We start from the raw sequence: 21,595 nt of genomic DNA on the forward strand, positions 1-21,595 counted from the left end.
TGAACGTGATTTCTGTCCAGGGCACAAACACGTTTTTTTCCACTCTACTCCTAGAGTGTGTGTGGCATTAAGTTTCACAGAGTTTGGTGTGGAAATTATCTTGTACAGTGATCGGTGACTGACAATTGTGATTACAATCTACATTGTTGTGTAGAAGCTCAAATTTGACAGATTGGCTCTTATTATCGAATGAAACAAATTAGCCTAATACACAACAAAACATACCAGACAAATACCAAATACAAACACTAAAGTGGTTCAACCTCAGAGGGATTTAAGTCTGCAAGTTATTATCAATCTTAAAAAAATAAGTTAGAAAAATTTAAAAAAGTGTCATCAAATTTACATCAGTAGTATGGAAGCCCATTTCTGCCAGTTAAAAAAATAAAAATGAAAATAATAAAGTCATAATGATGAGATAAAAAGTGGAAATTATAAGATATAAAGTCATAATAATGAGATATAAAGTCAGAATAATGAAATAACAAAGTCATAATGATGAGATGAAAAAAAGTCAAAATTATGAGATATAAAGTCATTATAATGAGATAAAAAGTCAAAATTATGAGATAAAAAGTCATAATAATGAGATAAAAAGTCAAAATTATGAGATATAAAGTCATAATAATGAGATAAAAAGTCAAAATTATGAGATAAAAAGTCATAATAATGAGATAAAAAGTCAAAATTATGAGATATAAAGTCATAATAATGAGATAAAAAGTCAAAATTATGAGATATAAAGTCATAATAATTAGATAAGTCAAAATAATGAGATAAAAAGTCAAAATTATGAGATGAAAAGTCAAAATTATGAGATATAAAGTCATAATAATTAGATAAGTCAAAATAATGAGATAAAAAGTCAAAATAATGAGATAAAAAGTCAAAATAATGAGATAAAAAGTTGAAATTATGCGACTTTATTATTTTCATTTATATTTTTTTTACTGGCGGAAATGGGCTTCCGTACAGTAGGCTACATTCAGGATGTACGATGTTCTCCGTAGACAGCATACGTCACAATGTTTCCGGAATGCTTGTCGCCATGGTGACAGAGAGACGCTTGGGCTTTCTGATTGAAGCTTAAACAGTTTGAGTCAAAACCAGCTGACTCATATTCACGAAATAAAATAAAGAAATAAAAGAAAGTAACCGCGAAGAAAAAGATTACAGATTCAACTTGTATGCCACCCAACTGCCTCGTGAACTTTTCTCCGTCTCGGTGAACTCAAATCAGGGAAATAATAGATCCTGACTAGCGCTATCTATATGTGTGAGAGCAGAGCGGTTCCGAGCGGGAAGGTGTACCGTCAGCTGTTTGATGCTCAGGTGGGTCAGAGCCAGGTGACTGTCCCCAACTTGATTGAAGAACGTTTTGGACGTGGTTCCTTCTGGGTTTTTTTTTCTTCTATAATGTGGTGTTATTATGTTTTCTAGGTTCAGCTCTCCAGATCTCTGCTGGCCGGACGGAAAGACTCCAGGACAGACTGTCTCTCTGCTGAAGACAGCAACACACGCTGCAGTACAACCAGCAGGTACACAGACAGCCAAACACATAAAGAAATCAATCTCAGTGTGCTGAGAATTAAACATGTACCAGTATATCAGTGATTTGCATGTAGACTATGAAAAATCTCATTCAGTATTTGTGTCTGTCTCACTGTCTTTCCTCTTCACATGTCTATCTCTCTGTCTGTCTCTTTCTCCTGTCTGGCAGGTTGTTGTGCCCTCTTCCAATCAGGGGACAGAAAGGGGATGATGCTGATGAAGTTGACGATGTCAGCCAACTTCCTGACTCTGTGGGTTCGTATAGAGCTGAGATGTCACCTTGATCATGACAAACAAAGAAGATTACTACAAGAAAAGGAATAATTATAATATCCTTTTTATTGTAACTAATGAATAATAATTTATAAACCAATCATGACAACCTAAATCTATGCATGAAACTCCAAACATTTTTGAAGATGAGGGAAGTACACTTAGGGACAGGGATATTATTTTATTATCATGATAATATTTTTTTAAAAATGAGTCCCCCTGTGAATATTCACCTGCCGTATGGAGTTCTGAGGTTATAGCTGTTTTATGTTCTGTCCTGTTGCTGTCCACCTCTCTCTTTCAGTGGTTGATCGCCCCAGCTCTGACATCATTGAACGACTGACAGAGAAAAAAAGCAAAAAACATAAAGAAACTTTGAAACAGCTTGACATGGAGCTCATGAAAGTCACTCAGGTATAAAAAAAAAAACAGAGATAGTGAACACATAATTAGTACACCTCAAGAAGTATACACACACGTTGGTATAGCACATCTGAGGTAGTACAAACACAAATATACTGTTCCCCAGGCAGTACACTAATAGAGTATACCTGAGTTCATTAATACCCAGTTTTGTATGCCTGTGCTACACCTGAGGTAGCAGTCAAACTGATATATTTAACCTGTAGGTTTATTTCACATATATGTTATGTTGACTGATATAACACTAGAGGAAGTCAACACATGCTTATTTAGAACTGCTGAGGTAGTATACACCCTGATGTTGTATCCCTGTGGCAGTATACATGCTTGTATAAATCACCTCAGGTAGTTTACATGCTGATGTAAAGATGCTGTGGAATTCTACAAACTATGATAGTAATAGTTTGAAGACTTCCCCAGCTACACATGAGGTAGTACACACCTCGCTGTTTAAGTACATCTAAGGTGGGATTCTCTGTGTTTCTGTAGATCTGAAGTAGAAGTAGAAGTAGTTGGTAGTCCGCACACTGGTGTAATAAACTTCCTGTTGTAATTTCACAATGTATTAAAGCCTAGGTGATTAAAATATACCTGTATGTTTTTTACTTCATCTAGTCTACATTTTGTGTTTCAGGTGTATGAAACTCAGGTGAGGACTGTAAGTGTGGAGTTTCTGTCGTCTCTGCAGGGATTGGACTTCCATTTAGACACCTTGAAGGACAGAATGAAATACCTGGAACATCAGAAACAAGCCCTGCAGGTACACATGAACACATAAGTCTGATGGTTCACATGAACAACTGAAACACAACACTTGAAATACATCAGTCCGCATGTACACATGAACACCTTGGATCTGTCAGTCTTCATGAGTTTTTGGGTACACATGAACACCTGGGACACGTCAGTCTCCAGATTGTTGTTGTTTTTCGCTGATTAAAACGTTTCTGAGACTGTGGTTGGCTGGGCAATTTAGATTTTTGGACTTGTGACCTTAGTGTTTATCAAATCATGCATACGTTGTCATTCCTTGTATGTGTTTATATATTTGTGTGTCTCAAGGATGTGTGTGGTCTCTGGGAGGAGGTAGAGGAGGAAGTGAAGAAAAAGAAGCTTAGAATAAAGGGGCTAAACAAGAAACTGACTGAAGCTGAGAGTCAACGAACAGACCAGGTCAGACTACGTTAAAACATTTCAATGAGTGTTCAATGTACTTCTTTGACAAGGTGGTAAGATGGGTAGTGTTCATCTATAAAACAAAACACTTTTATTTGTTCCAAACATTTATCAATTAAATAAAAAATTGCATAAAAAGTTTTTATTGAGCTAAAATGTTGATTATATTGAGTTATTACCAACATGATCATTACAAAGCTGTGCCATGGGCTACTATTAATTCAAGGCCAGTGTCATTAAAAATGGCAGTTTGTGTTTATATGTATGTCAGTATACATGAAAGTATCTATAGCTATAGTATGCATTTTATATGTCTACCTGTATGAAGTACACAACACTGTTATTAAGAACTAAAGAACAAAATGAAAAGTAGACACTTGGATTAAAATAATAATTAAGAAATAAATCATGTTGACCTTCTTTGTAGATCAGAGTTGTCCTGCAGAAGTATTCCCCATTGCTGGAGAAGATAAGCTTCCTGCCTCCATCTGATATCTACAGACTGATCCACAATGAAGCCACAGTAACTTACAGTACTAAAGCCTTTCAACGTATTTCCTATAACAACCAAAAAATAATAGTTTCATATGTTCTCTGCTTGTGTCTAAGATGTTAAATCAGTCTTTGCTGGCGAATCGTCGTAGCGTGGCTCGACTGCTGCTGCTCCTCCGAGAGGAGACCCTGCAGCAGGAGTCACTCCTCCGTCTGCACTGGGAGGACTGTCTGAGCCGCTGGAGGAGCAACACAGTCAGTGAGGTTATAGGCCAATACAGGTGAGATACTCAGATTCAGACAATTTTTTTTATTTAGTCAAACAGGTTATAAGAAAGGTTTAAACAGATTTTAGCTTTTTTAAGCTGGTTTCAAAATTGAGTTTGGACTGATTCATACTATTTCAAGTGGTTCAGACCTAATAAGATTGGTTTTAACACATTTTTAGACATTTTTAAACATTTCATTTGTAGTAGATTTTAAATAGTATCAAATGGGCTAAAACTGTTGATTAATCTGGTTCAAACAGGTTTCAAACTGTAAAAAAATGGTTTGAGCAGATTTCAAACTGGTTCAATTTAGATTTGTGATAGACTTAGGCATGTTTTGACGAGAATAAGAAATCAATTCTTGATTGGTTTTGAATTTGTCAATTTGTCAATGGGCTTTAGATTGGTTTGAACAGGTTTTAGACAAGTTTAAATTGGTTGCAGTTATCAAACCATAACTTAGGTCGATACAGCTTTACATGAGTTCAAGACCGCATCAAGCATTTATTAGAGAGCTTTCAATGAATAACTTAAAACAGGCTTTACAAAGTACAAATTGGTTCTTTGCTGTTAAGTTTTTTGAACTGGTTTTAGACTTTTTCATACTAATAACTGGAGAAATAACATCATCAGCAACAACTGTAAGCCCCTTATTTCAACAGGTGATGTATTTCTGCTTTGTTTGTGTTCTAGGAGTCTCTGCTGCAGTGATATGGATCAGGAGCCACTCTTGGTCAGGCAGGCGGTTCAGAAGATGAAACAAACTCAACAAGAACTGACAGCAAAACGCTGTGACATCATCAACAGCATCTGGTATTATTGTTGAAGTTAACAGCCTCTGCTGTTCATCTTTTGGTTTTTACTGTTTGGTTGTAACAGTCGCTCTATATCAAAATGTCTACGCTACTCTGTCCTTTACAATATAAATCATCGGGCAGAAAAGTTACAGGCACATTTCGTTCCTGATGTAAAGCCCATGTCAAGAAGAAAAGATGTTTTTGCATAGAGCTGGTCCTTTGGCCCTGACTGTATATCCCGCACTGTTGTCTTCTTTCTGTTCAATGAGACAATTTGACTTGTTTCTTCCCGATGACCTCTATATGTTGCAAGTTTCTTCTAGGGTAGTTACACCAGTTTGACAACAGTGTCTTGCAAACTGCAACTGTGAGAGAATCAATACAAGCAATAAAGCTTGTAGGCAATTCTCATAGATCTGCAGTATGCCACTGTCTATTAAACATTACATTTGTCTGTTTCAGCACCCTGGTCCCGCCCTCCTGCTCCATTTCTCTGGTCTCTGATTGGTTCAATCATCTGACAGCTGTCAATCAACAGATTGGTAAGCCTCTTGACTTTTTTGTCTGTGTTTCTGTCTGACTCAAAAGGTTAGTTTCCATTCACCTGTTTTGGAGCGGAAACACCTATAAAACAAACAAAAAAAAAATCAGTTTAAAAAGTTTTTCAGGTGTGTGAGGCAAAAAAGTCATAATCACATGACGCCAAAAACATATGACATATTTAGATCCTATTTACTACATGCTTTACCATTTTTAAAGCGATGATTGGATATCTTTCAATGACCCCATCTTCTTAAAGAATGGTTTAATGGCACCAACTGGAGCTTTATTTAACACCATCTGTTCATTTTCACTACCCAATAAACTAATAATTACACATTGGGAGGGAATTCAGTCACTCAATGTGTCTATGATCATTTGTGTGTTCAGAGCGGTTTAATACTGACTTCCTCCATGAGCTACGTTGTTGTTATGACCAGACTCAGCAGGATCGACTGGCTGACGTGGAGCGCTGTAAGGTAAAAACACAAAAATCCACGCTGAAATCTCTCAAAATGTTATAGTCATATTTACAACAACAGGGTTAGACAGAAACAAACATTTATTTATATCTTATTAATTTTGTAACCTGTGTTTCACATGTTCTCCTGCAGCTATCTCCTGTCTCCTTTCAGCTGTCAGAGGAGGAAGTGAATGATCTTGTAAGCTCTCAACTGCTCCCTCTAATTGGTCAAAGCCAGAGTCAGTATGAAGAACGACTTGCTGCTTATGATGTGAGTAACACAATCGTCTCTTGTTTCTGAAGACTGGTTCTTAATGCCCCCCTTTACCAAAATATTTGTCTAACTTTCTTCCTGTCTGTCTGACTGCAGGTATGTTGTGAGCTTGTGTCCAATCATGCTCACATTCTCAGCAAGTGTGTGTTTGTTCTGATGAGGGGAGCAGCATTGCTATGGGAGGCACACAGCAGCAGGTTGAAGACAAGAGAAGACGAACTACAGCAACACTTGGATGACCTCAGAGAGTCACAGCAGCATTACATACAGGTAAGACTTCAGTCAATCAGTCCTGTATTTAAAAACCTGCAGGACACGCCTTCAACTTAGATGGGGTGAGTGTCTGTCAGGCTCTCTGATGCTTTGCTGTTGTATTGTCAGAAGAAGAAGGTGCGTCTGGATGTCCTGCTGGGTGTACTACGTCAGGAGGGCAATGAAGACTCTTTGAAGGCGTCTCTTGCCAAAGCTGTCTTCTACCTGAAGGAAGTCCAAGAGAGGTACCAAATGCTAATGCTCATACAGAGTCATACATACTCTACAGTTGTATTTACCTACAGCATTTTTTCTCCTTATGAAAATGTAGGTTTGATGTTGTGGTCATTGATTGGTTTATATAATATATGCTAACTGCACAAATCCATCTTATCAATCATCTTCCAAATAGCTCTCTCTCTCTCTCTCTCTCTCTCTCTCTCTCTCTCTCTCTCTCTCTCTCTCTCTATATATATATATATATATGTATATATATATACATCTCTCTCTATATATAAGAAGAAATAACCCATGTGACCTCAATGACAGTTAATGGATTGGAAACAAAAAAATGATCTGTTTTCTCCTTTAATTTTTGATTAAATCCATCTGAACACAAACGTTCAATTTGCTGATCAGGGGCATGATAAGTGTTCTGCCTTGAGATCAAACAGCTCTTGTGTGATGGTTTAGAGCTGTAACATTCTTTGTGTTTGTTCACGTGAAGCTGCAGAGACTGGGTCTCAGATCAGTGTCAGCTGTTGGATCGTCTCCCTTCTCTCCTCCTGGAGGAGCTATACTCCTATAGCTCCAGCCTCAGCTTATTCTACCACCTCAACCACACCTACAGACCGGTAACCATGGCAATTACATCTCACACACACCTACACCTTCTGCTAACTAAAGCAACACTCAATGCTTTCTCAAAACTGTAAGACAGCCTTTTGACTTCTTCATCACTGTGGTTTAAGACTTGCTTACAGTAAACAAGTGAAACATTAGCTGAGTTTATTGTATTGTTCAGACAACACACTACCAGATGTTGGCAACTTTTAGTCATAATCCAGCTCATTAATAAAAGTACATTATGAATGTTCAAAATTCCTGCAAATATAGAGTCAGAAAACAGAAATTCTCAGACTTGAAATCAATACCACGTTCATCTTAAAGTATTGGCTTAGTTTTTTAGGGCTTCATAAGTATTATAAACCATAGCGTATATTGAAACCAGGTAAAGGGACTCAAGTCCAAAGCTAGAGCAATAACATGTTAAGCTTCATAAAAGATGTGATCTTCCTGCTCAGAGTCCAGAAGAGCTGCACGAACTCCACCCATCATTAACCAACCCAGCTGGTCAGTGTGTATTTGTTTCTGTTCACAGCTTAATAAACTGTTTATTTTGTTGAGAACGTTGGGGTCCTGTCTTGACTGATTTTGCTTTTTTTTTGGCAGAATATAGTCAGGGTGCTGAAATACAAAAACCAAATGAGATGATAAAGAATCATCCAATCAGCTGTCAGATTGACACAGATCCTGACCAGTCGTCTCAGTATATGCTGCCAGAGGTGAAGCTCTTGTAAATTAATGAAAGACAAAAAACAACTTGTTATTGTGCACATATGTCTAAATGCTGTGTGTTTGCTTATGTGTAGGATGAGTCCTGTCTGGAGGATCTCTGTGACATGAGCAATGTTGTCACATTTGCATCATCAAGGGGTGTATCCTATAGTGGACCCACCTTCATATGTCCCGCCCCTGATCTTTCAGAATACCTGCAGCAGGAAACACACCTGCCCATGTTTCCTGTAGAGCTACTCACACACACACTTCACAGGTACAATTACACACACACAACACGATAACAGAAGAGTGCCATCTTGTGCTGACTGTATATGTTTTCAATGCCCAGGATGCGGATTCTCTTCTTGGAAAACCTGGAGCAGCATTTTCATGATGTCCTAAGCTCAGCAGTTACCATGGTTACACACAGGAAGGAGGTGTTGCATTGTGAGCAGGAGTTCCAACTGCAGCAGCTGAATTGCCAACATATCCAGACCCACATATACCAACCACGCCTGGGTAAAACAGAGTTTGTGCTTTCACATTCATTTTAATAGTCAGAATTTGATCAAGGCACCATATGGTGGACAAGGTGCTCCTCTAATCTTAAAACAGTAGTTCACCAACCAATGACTTCTTTTCTTTAATACAGACACAGTGGTCGCAGCACTAGTCTGACTGATAGGATGTAGGCTTTGTATTTCTGCTGTTGGTAGCCTATATCATATGGAGCTTTCTTCCCATTTTAGTAACTCTGTATTCATGTTTTTTAATTTCCCTTACTAACCTGAACCTCTACAATCCAATGGCTAAATTCATTAGCACTTGAGTGGCTAATCGGATGTAAGACTGTGTTTAAGCCTGCAGTTTATAGACTGTATCAGATCAGAGTCATCCTCCCCTTTGGGTAAATGTGTGTTAGATGTGTGTGTGAGATAACAAAGCAACCAACATAAAGATGGACACACAGCTCATTTATGTGGTCCACACTGATGGTATCAGAAGTTCTTGACAACAAACATAACAGTGTCTTTCTGTGTGTGTGTGTGTGTGTTTTAGCTGAGCTGCAGCTACACAGACAGCATGTGGATGTTCACTGTGAGGAGGTGTCTGACATGTTGGCCTCCTGCAGGATGGAGCTGCATGACCTGCAAACTTCCATTAACAGGAAGAACAAGGAGTTCACTACCACAGTGTCCAACATGGAGGACGACATCATGACAGCTGAGAGCAGCCAACGGTAACAACTGATCTGTGGTCAACTCACACTGGTAGAATCAGATTCAGAATAAACTTTATTGTCACCATACTAAGGTACAATGAAAAAACATATGGCATCTTGCCTGATTAGCAAAGCAATGATAAAACAAGTAAATGTATACAACTAATAAGGTAGAAAGATAAAGACTTGTTTCTAAAGCAAATGAAATGTGTTTTTCATAAATAACAGTCTCTCTCTGTCTGTCTTTAGTCTGGATGCTGTGAGCTCTGCCCTGCAGGACTGTCTGGATCAACATATTAAAGACACCCAGCACTGTCAGACCACATTCAGAAAGACTGTTGAGATAAGACTGGAGGAGGTCAGGCAAAAAATAACACAACTACTCAACTCTTTCAGGTACCACATGGAGCACCTGAAAGTTTTTAAATACACACACTCTCTCTCTCACACACACACACACACACACACACACACACACACACACACACACACATTCTTCAACAACTTCTCCTGTTGCAGGTTGTTCAGTGAGGGAGGTGATTTTGCTCCTGAAGAGGTGAAGTTGTTTCAGCAGAGACTGACGGGGGAAACCAAAAAGATTACTTTGGCTGAGGAGTCCATCCACTCTGAACTGGAGGGGTTTGAGTCCAAGAGTTTACTACAGGTTTGAGATTTTATAAATATGAATTTGTTGGTGTTTGCCTCTATCAGATAGGACAACTGCAGATGGACTGGAAATATGAGGAAGAGAGTGGTGGTGATGTTCATCAAAGAGCAGGGGGCTGGAGGACTCAGCCTCTTCAGATGGGGTGTGCTAACTATCAACTGAGCTAAGTGGCGGCCTGCAGATATGACCTTAACCTGTCTGTTCATTCAGAGTGACTGCAAGTTCAAATAGAACACAGGGTTTCCCCCCACTTTGTATTCACAATAACATTTTACTGTTCAAAAAATGTGAAATAGAGGCTGGAAGTTTGGACAGTTGGTTTGGTTTGGGTCAGCAGGAATGAAAATAATTCTGGTAACAGAATCATGACAGGAGAGAGCTCAGTCTGCTGAAAAACAGGCCACTTGAAAAAGGATCATGAGAAGTCCATGTTTGTGTTTGTGGTCTTAAAGAGAAAATTAACAACTCTGTTGTTAAAGGGTGCAATTAAACATAAAGGTCGTCTTTACCTTCAGAATAATTCATGTTGCAGCAACAAATGTCAAATAAACTGTCTGAGGCTAAAGTCTGTTTCCCCCAAGGTAAAGGATGTGTCTGGTCGTTTTGAGGAGATACTCTCCCTCCTGAAGTCTGAGGTGATGTTCATGGAGAAGATCAAGAAAATTATCAGCAGCACACAAGTTAACATCAAGGCAGAGGTACCTGTCTTCTGACTGTCTACTTAGTATGTGTATGTCTGTCACAGCTGATTGAAATTCTTTGCTCAGCATGTTAAAAGAGATTTGAACCACACAGGCAGCCAGCAGTAACCAGCAGCAAGCAGCCATACTCAGCAGGATGGAAGATCTGAGGAGGATGGTGGAGAACACACAGGTACACAGTCACACAGTAATACTGCTGTAGCATCACTTTACGTTATTTTAGTTCTGTGACTTAACCAAACAAAAAGAACATGTTGAAAATGTAAGTTTTAAGTTGAAATCTGTCTGTCTGTCTGTCAGCAGGTGTCTCCAGATAAGGTGTGTTCGTTCCTGTCATCAGTCAGTGAAGAATTCAGGAAGCGCTGTCAGTACCTGGACTTTTCACTGGTATGCTACACACTGAATACTATGACATCCTTCTTGTTTATGCAGACTACTTTCTTACTTACTGCTCTACCACGTGTGCTTGGACTAGCTGGACTACCTATTGTATCCAGGGCTGGACTTGTTTATATGGACAATCACTTTCCACATGGACCTCCACTTGCTGACCTGGACTATCTGTTGTATTCCACGACTGCATCTTTACTGCCATTAGTATATCTGGACCAGCACTTGTCTACCTGGACTGGACTACTACACATTTTGCTCTTGGACTGCCTCTTGTATCCCCCCTTTTTTTAAGTTATATTTTGGACTATTTTAGCCTTTATTGGATAGGACAACTGCAGAAAGACAGGAAACGTTGGGTGTAGAGAGTTGGGGATGCCATGCAGCAAAGGGACAGGGTTGGATTCGAACCCAAAGCCACTTCAACGAGGACTATACCTATGTACATTGGGTGCACAATATAACCGCTAGCCCATCCGGCACCCCAGTTCATTCTTTTTCGTTAGGTCTGCTTTATGTTCATGTTGATTACACTGAATACGTTTGTCATTGGTGTGTTTAGGATCACACCTGGGAGAGTCTCCCAACTCGGCCCAAGTCCACGAAGCAGGTTTGCTCAGCCCAACCTTCTGGTTTACTGCAGCCGAGCAGGAAAGCTGTTGACATTCTCAATGACCCTGTTGTAGGCATCATCAAATCCTTAAATAGGTATATATACTCCACTTAACCACTGAGTTGCCAAAAAAGTACTCTTTGGTATCTGGCGATGAAGAAGATTAGTAGTTTTCTTTTCTCTTATTCCTTTTCCTTTCTTTCTTCTGCCCAATCATCCTTACATATCAGGTTGTATATAAATCAGGATCTTCCAGCAGAAGCAGCAGAGAGAGAGGAGGGAGGAAGAGCAGCTTCTGGTAAGAACTCTGTAATTCTTTCTCTTTTCCAAATTGAAAGGCATCACATAATTTAAAAAAGCTGTGAGGTACAGAATATTTATATGAAACATGTAGTCTTTAAGTAAGGTAGTGAAAAACATTGCTATGATGTAAGCATGGAGCTTGTAGATTGCCATTTGCACATTAAGATTTTACCATATTTACAACCCAGACATTTTTCCCTGAAAATTTGCCAAGATTAGAAAGCTCTGTGATCTTTCCTTTTCAGAAAGTCGAGCCACCTTTCAAGTTAAAACATTCTTAAGACTAAAGCTAAGGTTTGCTTTACGACACTTCCTAACTTACAGTAACATAAGCTAGTACATTTTGAGTGTTATACGATAGGCTAGAAAAAAATGTACTTTCTTCGCTAACAGTTTTGTGAGCTAGTAAGTGTTGGATGATTACACTACAGTTCAATGGACCCCTTTTGCTGTTGACTATTGTAGCTTATTGGTTGCAAAATATCCTGTTTCAATAAAAAAAAAGTGAACAATCGTCCTTCAAGTTTTTTACAATACATCGTCTCTTTTTTAGTAGCTATCAGGAAGAGGTGAAATGATAATGATTGGGAAATTGTGTACACTAAAATGATATGGGTCCTTGAATAAGTCTTTAAATTGACAACTGCAGCCGAGAAATCCATTCTGAATATGACAAAAAGGGAAAGGTTGTGTAAACAGACAAATTTTGAACACTTTTGTTGTAAAAAGAGAAGACAAGTCATTGATCAATCCCAGATGTTCTCTTTCAGCATTCAATCTAGCCTTGTTGTCAGCCTTCAGTCTGATTGAACTAAACACAACTAACAGCTGACAGCTCTTTGTTTATTTCAGGTCAGAGTTCTGTCCAACGTCTACAACAGAAATGTACTGGGTCCGTTAGCAACCTAAGGTAAACACATACACACACACACACACACACACACACACCATAATATTTCATAAAAGTTTCACATGAATGTATGCACGTGCATTGTGGAATTTGTGCTTTAGTTGGTACACACAGAGTCTGTTGTGCTGCTCACATACAATAAAACTTTATTTTATTCTTCATGTTGGTTTATAACCTGTGTGTGTGTTTGTGTGTGTTAAGTGTGGGGAGAGGCTGCAGGCCCATCAGGTCTGACAGGAGGCTTCAGGTTTTTGGACCAAAACCAGATCCAGAACAGACCACACAGTGAGTTTGATCTGCTAGTTTGATTGGATCCTGATGGAGGGTCTCAGGTTTTGATCACCCTGTTATTATGTTTCAGCTCTTTCAGCTCTGCAGTTAACTCTGTGCTATGGAAAGCCAACAATGTCATCCTGCTGGTTGCTGAGGTAACAGACACACTCTGCGCATGTGCAGATTAAATAATGTTCTTCAAAGTTGAACATACTGCTAAAATGTTTATATTTAATCATTTATAAAACTCTGTCAGGACTTCTACCAGAGCAAGCGGGGCAGCAGATTTCTCCTGGTTCCTGAAAGTTTTGATCAATGGGCTGAGAGTATGCAGCAGAGGCTGCTGGGATACCAGGAACAGGCCAGGAAGCTTATCAGCACAAGCAGAGAGGGTAGACACTATGCATGTTCAACTGTGACAGACTCTCTGTCTGTCTGTCTGTGGTCTGGCTCTTTTGTCTGTCTCTCAGAGTTGATGAACACATTGCTGTATGTTTCTCTGTCTGTGTTCCAGCTGTGAACTCTTTTGTCTGTACCACTGTGTGTCTCTGTCTGTCTGCCTGTCTGTTTCTCTGCTGTATGTCATAATTAGCAAATCAGCTGACCCTCTGCCTGTCTGTCTCTCAGAGTTGGTGAACCAGCTCTCTATGTTGGAAGAGATTCTCAATTTGTTATCCAACGTTTTGATCAGCAACCATGTGCAACAGCACGAGGCAGGGCTTAGAAACGAAGTGGGAAGAGTCAGAATAAAGCTGGAGCAGACCCTGTTAGCCAGTGAAAAGGAAAAGGTTTGAACATTAAAACAGTATTGCCTCAAAGCTCATCACGTTATCTGTATGTAACAAACTGCAGGTTAGACCTGACTGTTTATTCTCTCTGGTTCTCAGCGTGAAAACGTCCGTCACCTGAGAGTTTCTCTGAGAGACGATGAGCTTCAGACTCTGAACCGCAGTGAGGACCTCAGACAGCAGCAGCTCCAAAGCGCCGTTTGTTCAGCACACCTTCAACTACAGGTAGGGCGAGGGAAGGATCACCGTGACACCTGTTAGCCCTGCAAATAGAGAAGTGGCTCATTCACACTTCATTAGTCACCAATTCATATAAAGAGGAGCTGTATCTGGAGTCTCCAGGTCTGTTTAGACCTTAAGAGCTCAGCCAAGGGCTGCACAATAGAAAGCAATTTTATTGTTATTATAATATGAGCATCCACAATAAACACATTATAAAACTCTGAATTTATCAAAAATAAATAGTTCAAATTATAAAAGTAAGCAATGTTCTTCCTCAGCATGTGTACATTGTATCTGTTGGATGAAAGCCTGGGTGTCCATTCATTACTAATAAGGAGGATAAACTATCAAGACATTGAGAATCAGTGTAACAATGCTTCTGGCTGCACCCAGAATGAATTTAGAGGTTTTTTTTGGGGCCTGCAGTTGGAGCCAGAGATCAGTTTTCTGCACAACACAACTCACAATGCAACACAACATTCATACACTTGTAAACAACTGTACATTGTTGTGTATTTTCTGTGTTTAGGAGTGTGTAAGAGCCAGAGGGGAGGAGTTTGTGAAATCACTGGCTTCTCTGACAGACAATCTGCTCCATCAGCTGGACAACCTGTTTACAGCTGCAGGTAGCTTTCACCTCTAACTGGCCTATGTTTACATTCTGTGACTATAATAACAACTTTATACATGTCTGTGCTAGAGAAGAAGAACAAATTGTTTCAAGAAAAGCTGACGTTTGCAAGGGACACGGCTCTTAACATAGACTGTGGAGGAGGCTATGACAGAGACATCTGCAAAACTCAAGATGGCAAATTAACTTAACATGCAACAGAACGTGGTGTAAGATGGTGTTGCAAAAGAAAACGTTTTTTTTTATTACTGATTTTCGAACTAAGTAGCAGTTTAATTAAGCAGAGAAATGAAAAGTGAGTGGGTTGTTATCGCAGAGGAACCCCTTCAGTGTTAGTCAGGACCCCTCCGCCCTGTGTCTTGGTCGCGCTCCCTTGTTGGGGTTTTTATTCCTTGATTAACAACCCACTCACAATACATTATTATTTACATACATGTTTGATTACCTGGACACACAAACATCTCTCTTCCCTTCACTAATTTTAAATAACCATTAAGTTGTTTCCTGTTTCTGTTTCCATAGATACTGAGGCAGCGCTGATACACGAGCACTCTGAAGAAAGCAATGTAACCTTGGAGACAGGAGATGAAACAGGACAGAAACTTTGCTCAGAGAGCAGGTAACACGTCAGAGGACTATGACATCAGAACATAGCTGGTGTGTTTAAAATGACAAAGTTGGTAAACAACTGTAGCACTGCAGCTCCTTTCAAAAGCTCCTTCACAGTAAAAGCCCTCCCTCAACTTCAAATTCAAGCTCTTTCAAAGTGAAAGTCCAACAGTTCACCTGCATTTAAACTCTTCAAGTAAAAGTCTCCAGGCCCTTCAGACTATTTAACAGAGATCAGAGATTTTAAGATCTTCTCAGTAAAAGCACTTAAAGGAGCAATATGTAACTCTGACACGAAGTGTTTAAAATGGGTACTATGGTCCAAACTCAAAACACTGGAGAGAGCTGTCTCCCCCCGTCCCCTCCTCTCTAGATTCGAGGTGCACACATGTAGGGGACAGGAAGCTTCAGTGTTTAACCAGCTTTGCATCGGTCTTCTGACTTCTATCGATTTTCAAAAGCATATCCAAAGTTTTACTGGTGTATGTTTCTGGCCATCGCTGTAACACCTGCGGTTTGTCGTTTGCCTGGCAAACCGAGGGGCGTCCAAGATGGCCATTTGGGGGGGCCTTAAAACTGCCTCCCTTCTCTGGTCAAAACAAAAATCACTCCACACTGGAATCAAAACTTAGAAGGGGGACATAAGGTACTTGCTGCATTGTTGTCAGAAAACACTTCAACCAGCTCTTCAACATAGCATGTTTCCTTAATGCCTGATGAATAATAGTAAGGCCATTATGATTTAATTCAGTAGATATCTTACACATTGGTCCCTAGCAGTAAAAAGCTGAACATGCAACACTCTGAATGTGTGTGTGTGTGTGTCTCAGGACTGTCTCTGGTACCCCATACCTGATGCCTCCTACTGACAGCACAGCTGACCCGCCAAGTGCTACCATAGCAACAACAGCATCCATCAGCACAACCAGGTGCACCTCCGTGCATGTGGCTGTTATTGAACGGAGAGATGCTGCTGTGAAGGTATACACACACCTTTAACCTACACACCCAAGATTAAACAGACATAGAGACGAAAGGGAATGACATGTGTTGTTAATGTGTGTGTGTGTGTGTGTGTGTTTTGTCAGAGGCTTGAGCAGCTGTTAAAGTCGGAGTCATCATGTTCAGACGACGACAAAGGAAGACAACTGAGTGAACTACAGAGGTGGAGCACACAATGGAAACAGCAGATACACAGTCTAAAACACACACAGCAGACATAAGAACATCTGAACTCCACTATACACACAAACTTCTCTTAATGATTAAACACATCAGCCACACGTCTGCTGAAAATGTGGATGTCTTCTTATTCCTCACTGTTTTAATAACTTGTGATAAAACACAAGTAACTTTAATAGAGAGTATACATGCAGGATGTGGAGGAGGAAGCTGGAGAAGTTGGTTGAGGAATAATTTAGTGTTTCAATGTTGAAGATTTACACTGTGAACACATCAACATAGTAAACATGAAAGGATGTCTCCTGCGAGGCTGTTTATGTGGAACTTCATCACTTGATACCTTTGCATCAGCTACTCCATGTGTCTACTCTTTTCTCTTGAAGATGTTTCCTAACTGGTGGCCTGGTAGTTAGTAGTTCACCCCATGTTTTCGGAGGCTGTGGTCCTCCAAGCGGGCGGCCCGAGTTCAGGTCCCGCCTGTGTCTCCTTTCCCACATGTTGTTCCCCACTCAAGCTTTCACTAATTTTCGTCTCTGTCCACTTTCCTCTCTAAATAAAGGCTTAAGGCTTTAAAATAAAAAAGCAGAGATGTGTATTTCAGTGAAGTACTGTACTGTAGTATAAATTCAAGTAGTTCCATTTTGATTGACCTTCATGCTTTATGTTTCTTTATTACAGGTTTTCATACCGTTTCAGTCCAGGGCTTGACTGACTCTTGATTAACTCTTTTAACGAAATAACATGGCTGTTTTGATAAGAGTATAAACATTCCTTAACTTATTAAAATACTTGGATTTTACGCGACTGAGATGCTACAAACTCAAAATGATCTTAACTATGATGCATTGCTTACAGACCTACATCATTAAGGAAGATAAGCACGACCGAAATCTTAGACATCCCTCATTAAAAAACTCATTTAGCACATTTTCAACTGATTGAACTGAAAACTATTACCTTGAGAGATTTTAAATATTTATTATTGTTTAAATTCTTTTGAACTAATTCATTTCTTAATGATTGTGCAGTATTGTTGTTTCCGTTCTGCTAATTGTGTTTCTGGTTTATTGAAAACTGGAGATGAATTTAAGCCTTCTGGAATAAAATACAGAAAGCATTTTTTTCATTACATTGTGTTCTAAAAACATTTGACTCAAATGATACCTTTATTTCCCTAAAGGTTCATTTGTAGCCACAAACAACACTTTTCACAGCTGACACAAGAACCCTTGTCTCAAGCCTCAAAATTCAGAATAAAAGTTGGTCTTTGGTGGTAAACAGCAATTATTTATTGAAATGAAATTAAAAAGAATAAGTACCAGATCTATTGCGTTATGTAACATTTGTTTCCGTACGAGGGCGGGGGTTCTCTACTGTTTTTTTTTCTCTCGTAGGATGTAGTGAACACAAATATACAAGGAACATTCAGCTATCACAGATTGCACACCAGATACTGTAGTAATGCAGTCTAATACAAGACCACCAAAAGAATCCAGGATTTTTTCCTTCTTCTCTTATTTGTCCATCATTTCTTTTTTTTTTTCAATTAAGAGTACAAAAGTCCACCCAGAGTGTGGGGACATGATTTCTTGCACTGTACACAAACCCATCAGTCAGTCACTTGGGGACAACGTATCAGAAAATGCCTAAAAAAAACAAAAACAAAAAGTAAAACCAACAAAATGAAACAAAAATATAATGCCGAGAACATGTACAATGTACAATGCACTGACACAGAAAGTCAGCTGTGTTAATAGACATGCAACAAGTAACAAAACTTGCTGAAATCGCAACAATCATTAAAAAAAAAAATCTAAAACCATTTATAATTGCATAAATACTTTGTACAGTTCATTTATCCTTTCTGTTAAACAACAAAGTAAAACTGCATTCAATAAAAACTTTTCTGGTTTGTTTTTGTAGACATGAAGGTGCAAAGGAACTCTTGATTGATAGAAGCCGACCGGGCCTTTTCAGCTAGATGGCATGATTGCACGCTAATTTACAGTACATTAATGCAGAATGATATAAGGAGGACAATATCGAGAGTGCATGTTATTATTAGAACATCAGAGAGCTGTGGGGATGAAGATTAAAGAACGTTCTGGGAAGTGTTTCTGCATTTTCTTACATGTGTTAGACTCTGTGGATACTAGTGGGAAACCAAAAGTGAGAAAGTTCTCTCCTGGGGAAAAAAAAGAAAGCAGCATTTGAATGCACAGTTGTTGCCCACAAAACCACAAACACATCATAAACACATGCAAGAAGAGTGGGGGAGGGGAAGGGGCACTAACATGAAGTAACAAACAAGAACACTCTGGCACACTGTGTAGCTATTGAACCAAGTGGCAGCAGCAATCCAACGGGATCAATGGGTGTTTAAGTCATATGTATAGCTTGTCTCTAGAGATAAACTGTTGAGCATTTGACGTCAAACAAACGGGAAACATCAGAGGTCCATCCGATATTTCAGTATTAACACTGCAGCCTTGTATGGAGTTCAATCCATGCCAAAACAGTATTCTTTTTGTTTCCTGGGTTTAAGTTTTAATTTCATTTCTAAATGCTAATTGATTCAGTGACTCTTTGTGACAGAAAAAATACATACTTTTTAAAGATGCTATAAAAATGTACTTTCTACATGAGTCCTTACTTTATGTTTTTTTTTCATGCTCTGACAACAATGAAGGCAACAATGTGCAATTGCTGCGTCTCTGTTTAGTCATTATCGCTGCATTGTGTCTTTTGTTGCACTTGGAGACCACTCTTGATATTCTGAGCACTGAGCAGTGTTTTATTTCTATCAGTCCTCTGGTTTGAATTTATTGGACAACTTAAAATTGAAATTCAACTGCAGAGACAAAGACCAGGCAATAAACAAAATCCTATGTTTGGCATAAATTCAACTTCAAGGTTTACCCACGTCAAGTCTAAATATGGCTGATCTCTTTTTTCACTTTCAACTCCTTAAAAAAAACCTTCACACAACAAATCCGTCTCTAGCCACACAAATAGAACGACTTCACTAAATCTAAACATTTATAATTCATCTATAAAGCAGTCAATTCTTAACATGAGAGAATCATTCATGTATTTGCATTAGAGCCACTCATTTCAACTTACTGTAGACATAATAGGTATTCATTATGAAATAGAAAATGTTGTTGTTGATTTAGTGGTTGTTACTCCAGCATTTGGGAGGGAAAAAGGGATGTGTGTTTGTGTGTGTGGGGCTATCATAACCATCTACACGTCTCTGTCCTTTAAAAACAAGCCATATTTCTTATTTCAGGAAATGTCATGATTATTTTTTTTTTACATCTTTCCTGATGTCTAAAGACATCATTTCAAAATAAATAAAGTCTTTAAAATGTTCTCGGCTGCTGCTCTTGCAGTTTAACATCTTCTACAGGGACTGAGGATAAAGTGTGAGGAGTGCAACATCAGCTGGTCTGCTGTAATAATGCCACAGGGTCAGAGTCAAGTCTGCAAACAGAAACCCACAAGAAACTAAAATCCACTATACAAAATCATTCCCTTTTAGTGTGCATTCAAAAAGCTGCTTAGAGGCTTTAGCAGGAACTAAACACGACTACACGAGACATGAAATAAATGTGTCCCATTATTACATACGTGTTATACTTTACCTTAATTTATAGTTTTTCACAGACAATGGATTCTTTCAGGACAAAAGAAATCTCAACATACATTGGAGTGATATGTCTAAAAAAAAAAAAAAAAAAAATCTGAAATGATAATTTGTCCAGTTTTCTAACAGCAGCAACAACAAATAACATGTGAAATTCACATGAAGGACAGAGTAGATGACAGATTAATAAACATACATGATACATCAGAGCAATTTGGCAAAAAGAATAAAGAAAAGAGAGCGTGATAATAAATCTCTCTGTGGTGGCGATGGCTTGACACTGCGGGGCAACACTCGCACAATAAATCACATTTTTGTAAACAATTAAAAAAAAAATGATCATAAAGTTAAAAAAAGAAAATAAGTCATTTTGCATAACTAGACCCACTAGTAAAGTCGACCCACAGACATTAATTATTGACATTCATATCCCTTCCTTGGTGGTTTTCCCCCTGGACTCGCTGTGACTGGTGACGAAGACTACACACAATCGTTTTGTTTTTTAAAGCCAGGAGTGGTTAGTTACAATGCTATGTTACAGGCAAAATGTTTTTTTCTTTTCTTATTGACCTTTATTTTTGTTTTGTGTTTCTTCCTCTTTGTGTTAAAAAGGCCATGGTTAATATTCACAATATAGACAAGTTTCTTATTTTTGTTGGTGATTGATACAAGCGTGCCGCATCAATGTGTGGGTTGCTTTTTTTTTTTTTTTTCCCCTCCTCCAGATGTTGAGTGCAGGTGGGGACAGTGATGATCAAGTGTTTTTTTTTTCTCCTTTTGATCCTCGTGCACCTCTGTGTTGATAATACAGCTTCCCTCCTGTTACAGTCTGTCAGTGTGTTACAGTCATGTGGTTACTGGATGAGTGAGGGGGATAAAGGGGGGGGGGGTGTTGAGGGATTTGTAGGAGCTTTGGAGGGAAAATGAAGGCAGGCAGAGGAACGAAACGCCCCCTCATGTCGGAGTCCTCGGGAGGAGGTGTTTCTCTGGTGGAGGTGGTGCTCAGTTTCTGCAGCCGTCCTCAACGCTTCGCTCGTGTTGAAGGTTGTAGTAACAGTTCTGACACACTCGCACCGGTGACGAGATCTTCAGCCTTTTGATCTCCGACTGGAAGCGACTGCACCTGAAAAGCGAGGAGAGGAAAAGATTTGGATGTTTTTTAATTGTTAGACTGTAATTACAGGTTCTCACAGATCAAATCTTTTTTTAACATCAATACTTTCCAGTCTATGAGGAATTATGTACAAACTCATCTTACAAAATCAAAAGAACTCAAGTATGAGGCTGCAGTTTTGTTACTAATGGTCAAAGTTAAAAGCTGCTGAGGAGGAGAAGAATCTTCACGTTAGTTAATAATACAGAAAA

General features: G+C 39.0%; 2 protein-coding genes across 3 annotated transcripts in view; one reads left to right on the forward strand and one right to left on the reverse strand.

Annotated features, from left to right (window-relative positions):
* Positions 1-1,087: 1,087 nt before the first annotated feature.
* On the forward strand, positions 1,088-17,852 carry ccdc180 (coiled-coil domain containing 180). 2 transcript variants are annotated; one of them, XM_029278657.2, is made up of 37 exons: positions 1,088-1,332; positions 1,441-1,538; positions 1,721-1,806; positions 2,129-2,238; positions 2,882-3,007; positions 3,310-3,420; positions 3,851-3,946; positions 4,033-4,196; positions 4,878-4,997; positions 5,444-5,523; positions 5,912-6,000; positions 6,136-6,255; positions 6,355-6,528; positions 6,640-6,755; positions 7,238-7,364; positions 7,815-7,863; positions 7,963-8,075; positions 8,163-8,344; positions 8,420-8,589; positions 9,130-9,310; positions 9,542-9,688; positions 9,812-9,956; positions 10,541-10,657; positions 10,755-10,832; positions 10,961-11,047; positions 11,613-11,758; positions 11,894-11,961; positions 12,819-12,876; positions 13,078-13,161; positions 13,238-13,304; positions 13,406-13,541; positions 13,777-13,937; positions 14,037-14,162; positions 14,689-14,785; positions 15,313-15,409; positions 16,230-16,380; positions 16,488-17,852. In XM_029278657.2, the coding sequence occupies exons 1-37, from the start codon at positions 1,273-1,275 to the stop codon at positions 16,620-16,622; spliced, it is 4,272 nt and encodes a 1,423-aa protein (XP_029134490.2). In that variant the 5' UTR covers positions 1,088-1,272; the 3' UTR covers positions 16,623-17,852. The 2 variants fall into 2 exon arrangements, with proteins under 2 accessions (XP_029134490.2, XP_029134492.2); XM_029278659.2 differs by having other exon boundaries at positions 10,964-11,047.
* wdfy3 (WD repeat and FYVE domain containing 3) overlaps positions 17,848-21,595 on the reverse strand; it is a 98,625-nt gene continuing 94,877 nt past the window's right edge. The window contains exon 67 of the mRNA XM_065966571.1: positions 17,848-21,353. Within this exon, the coding sequence (XP_065822643.1) occupies positions 21,233-21,353 (121 nt within the window). The 3' untranslated portion in view covers positions 17,848-21,232. The remainder of the gene's footprint in view (positions 21,354-21,595) is intronic.

The sequence above is a fragment of the Labrus bergylta genome, chromosome 2, assembly GCF_963930695.1.
Source record: "Labrus bergylta chromosome 2, fLabBer1.1, whole genome shotgun sequence".
Lineage (NCBI taxonomy): Eukaryota > Metazoa > Chordata > Actinopteri > Labriformes > Labridae > Labrus > Labrus bergylta.

Excerpts from the sequence above, each read along its gene's own strand:
- ccdc180 (XM_029278657.2), top strand. The coding sequence starts at position 1,273 with ATGTGTGAGAGCAGAGCGGTTCCGAGCGGGAAGGTGTACCGTCAGCTG. Across the intron at positions 1,333-1,440 it reads GTCAGCTGTTTGATGCTCAG|GTTCAGCTCTCCAGATCTCT; the intron begins GTGGGTCAGAGC and ends TATGTTTTCTAG. Across the intron at positions 6,256-6,354 it reads AACGACTTGCTGCTTATGAT|GTATGTTGTGAGCTTGTGTC; the intron begins GTGAGTAACACA and ends GTCTGACTGCAG.